Consider the following 3,852-nt stretch of genomic DNA (forward strand, 5'->3'; position numbering starts at 1 on the left):
CAGAGATACAAGGAGACCCACAGGCTGGCTCAGTCATGGGCGGGGACCAGACCAGCCTCCGGGTGTCTCATGCCAACAAGCAGATCCCTGCAGCTTCCTTTCAAATGGATGGATTTGCATAAGGAAAGTGAAAGGTTGGAACTTTAGGTACTGCTGCCAATCCTGAGACAAGAAGCTGATTCACTTCCTAACTGCTGCCACTCCCCTTCCTCAGGAGCCTTTAGGAAACATCCAGGGCCTGAGAATTTACTTTTCTAACCAAGCTCCTAGCCACACAGATTCCCAACAGGCCCGCTCCATGCTACCGACACCAGGGAGGCACCTTCGGACCCAGGTCTGTCTTCCCAGACTTCCACTCCACGGTCAAGAGCCTGACCCCAGACATCGCCATTCCTCTCTGCAGTCTGAGGTCTCCTGGGCGTTAGTTGAACTGTCTAAGCAACAGAACTTTCTGCTGGGCGCGTGGGTTGATGGGGAGAGACTCAGCTCTTGAGAAACACGCGTCTTCCCTCATTCAACATCTGAAAAAGCTCTTTATGCTGAGTTGGATGGCACAGTGTTTAAGGAATCGGGCCTTGGAGCCAGATGGCCTGGCTTCAAATCCCAGCTCTGCCACTTATTAGCGGTGTGACATGGGGCACCTTAATTAACCTGAGCCTCCACGAGCTAGCCTACTAAATGGGTACAGGTGAAACGGGATAACACGTGATGTGCTTAGCACAGCCCCTAGCATATATCATTTGGTACATATGAGCTGTTGTTATTATTGATATTTGTCCATAAACAAGTCAGTATTGGAAGAGCTGCTAAAATAATTCAGCACCCAATGTACTCCATATAAAATATTTTATTATAAAAGCTCAGTTGCACGGCAGTCTAGAAGGAACAGAACATCTCATACAGCAGGGGTCCCCAAACCCCTGGCCACGGACTGGTACTGGTCCGTGGCCTGTTAGGAACCAGGCTGCATAGCAGGAGGTGAGGGGCAGGCGAGTGCGTGAAGCTTCGTCTGGATTTGCAGCCACTCCCCAGCGCCAGCATCACCGCCTTAGCTCCACCTCAGATCATCGGGCATCAGATTCTCATAGGAGCACCGGTCTCTGGGGCCAAAAAGGTTAGAAACCGCTGCCATACAGCTCTCCCTTCCTGCCATTACACAGGAGAGCCTAGTTGAGTGTACCAGTCGAGACTAAGATCTCATATGTCATCAGGCCTTAGGCCCTCAAAGAACCAGTGGCATCGGGGGCTCTGAAAACCCCACCTGGGCCTCATCATCTAGCCTTTTGTTTTGCTTAATTCACAAAAATGGCTCCGTGTCCCTTCTACAAAGCTGAGTTGTATCCAAACCACGGTTCAGGACTCTAGTGAAGAAAGCAAAGGGATAACTTGTTTTTCCTTTTGAAACAAAACAGTCCAAGTGGAAGCAAAACAAAACCACAATCTGAACCAGCTGCTAGGTACCCTTTCCTAGTTAGAGAGAGGCGTGTTGTCACTAGCGATTCAGTTGAGGAAAGATGATGGGGAAGATGCCTACGCCGTCCCCAGATGGGGTCCACAGCATCATGGGATCCGAGGCAGCATCTCTTTCTGATGCACCTGCTACATGAAGTTCTGTGAATGTGAATCGCCGCCAAATCACAGGACTCCCCTGCCCCCACCCAAGTTGCTAAGCATATACCTGGCCCCTCGCTTCTCAACTGTGGCTGGAGCGGCATCACTGGGGTCTGTTGGTGCAGAGGGTGAGTGACAAGAGGGAACACGCTAGAGAAGGACCATCAGTCAGGTGGCCGGGTATTGGGGGCCTTCTCCTGGACTTCATTGTACTGTGGTGGGGGAGTCAAAGGCTCGATGGAGGGAGGGGGGACATTTTTGTCCGAGAGGTTGATCCTAAAGTCTTTGAGGTGAAGTTTTTCAGATTTAATCCTTCGAACTTTCAGTGGTTTTAGGTGTTTGGCCAACTTGGAGTTCTGCCTACTGGGTGGATTCCCCGAGCTGCCTTCCACGTCGGCCCTGGCTGTCGTGGGGGTCGTCTCGTCAAGCCCTGTCAAGGACTCATAGGAAGGGAGAGAGATGCTCATCCTCGGGCTCTGGTCTGGTTCCCTGGTTTCTGAGAAGTTCGTGTTCATCACTTCCTCGTAACTGGGGACGTAGTACCTCGAGGAGGCTTCTTCCTCCTCTTCTTGGCTGCAAGACAACAAGCAGACACGGAGGGTTAGCAGATGCTCAGTCGCTTAAAACCACAAATAGATGGACTCTAAATCCCATGTTGGCACTGGGTCCACATACACCAGGCCTGTAAACAAGAAATGGGTCCAAGAAGTAATACAAGCTAACACTTCAGCTGTTTGCTATGAGCTGGGCACTGTTCTGAGACCTTTACAGCAGTCCCCACCTTTGTGGCACCAAGGACCAGTGCTCCTATGAAAATCGAATACCTGATGATCTGAGGGTGGAGCTGAGGCGGTGATGCTAACACTGGGGAGCGGCTGCAAATACAGATGAAGCTTAGCTTGCTCTCCTGCGGCTCACCTCCTGCTGTGCGGCCCGGTTCCTAACAAGCCAAAGAACGGTCCCTGTCTGTGGTCTAGGGGTTGGGGACCCCTGCTTTAGCACATATGAACCAATTTCATCTTCCTAATAACACCATGAGTTAGGTACTATTATGATACCCATTTTATGGATAGGAAAACTGATACATGGAAGGTACCTGATTTAGTCATACCTTTAGGAAGCAGGAGGGCAAGAAATGAATGTCACATTCTCCATTAGTACACTGTATTATCTGTGTTAACACCCCTCCCCCCGCCTTTAAACATTACATTTAACAAACAACAGGCAAAGTAGGCTATTGTGATGCCCAGCTGGTCCTTTGGCCAAAGGCAACATAAATATGTAAGAAATAGCTGCCAATTTGAAGCAAAATGGTTGTCTCCAGGTAGAAGGAATATCTGAATATAAAATTTGTATGTATTTCAAATTTTTCTGTGATTTTATCTTCCAGGTTCATGATTAAGACTCAAAGAACAGGTCAGGTGCTCAGCCTTACTCTCATTGAACTGTTGAAAGAGAAAACCCAAAAGTCAGGGTGTTTTTTTAATCCTTTTATAGGGAATAATGTCAATAGCCATTTTCCAGGTCCATTATCAACCTGTGGGTTGATAATGACCAACATCAGAAACCTCACTGCTTGTCTGGGTTTTCTTCTCATCTCTTTTAGGGATGAATTTGTGTGTGCTCATGGCTGGGGCAAGTAATATGGGTGACTGACTTTTTTCCTTCTTTGTTCTTTTGTCTTTCAAGTTTTCTAGAATGTGCATGATTATCTCTTATAATCAGACAGTCGGTTTAATTTTTCCAGAACAAAAACGACTACCCTCCCACTATAAAGGTAAGACATACTTATACAAAATTTAAACAACACAGGAAAATCTAACAGAAAATAAAAACATCCCAAATCCTTCCACCCAGAGATAACCACTGTTAACATTCTGCTGAACACCTTTCCAGATCCTTCCCTAATTCCACAGCCACAACATTTGGTGTGATCAGGACCTTAACCAAAGATGCTGTGCTACCGCCTCTTATCACCATGTGGAGGACGGGGTCCCACGTCAGCAAACAGATCAGAAATGACGGCGCAGAAGGCTACTGAAGGGCACGTCATACTGTAGCTCGATTGATGGGTATGTAGGTTGTTTCTCAGGTTTTGCTGTTCTAAGCAATGCTCTGATAAGCACGTGGGTACAAACCCCTTTGCACCTGTGCTACCATCTCCCAAGGATAAGCTCTTAGGACTAGAATCGATAGGTACACACATCTTTGATACTGCTTCTTACTGTGAAACTCCCCTTA

At 47.8% G+C, this 3,852-nt stretch overlaps 1 protein-coding gene across 2 annotated transcripts in view; it reads right to left on the reverse strand.

Moving 5' to 3' along the window:
• Nucleotides 1-829: 829 nt before the first annotated feature.
• TMEM51 (transmembrane protein 51) overlaps nucleotides 830-3,852 on the reverse strand; it is a 40,856-nt gene continuing 37,833 nt past the window's right edge. For both annotated transcript variants that reach the window (XM_025048582.1, XM_006914337.3), the window contains exon 4: nucleotides 830-2,184. In XM_025048582.1, coding sequence (XP_024904350.1) covers nucleotides 1,776-2,184 — 409 coding nt within the window. In that variant the 3' untranslated portion in view covers nucleotides 830-1,775. The remainder of the gene's footprint in view (nucleotides 2,185-3,852) is intronic.

This window comes from Pteropus alecto, unplaced genomic scaffold (genome assembly GCF_000325575.1).
Source record: "Pteropus alecto unplaced genomic scaffold, ASM32557v1 scaffold125, whole genome shotgun sequence".
NCBI lineage: Eukaryota > Metazoa > Chordata > Mammalia > Chiroptera > Pteropodidae > Pteropus > Pteropus alecto.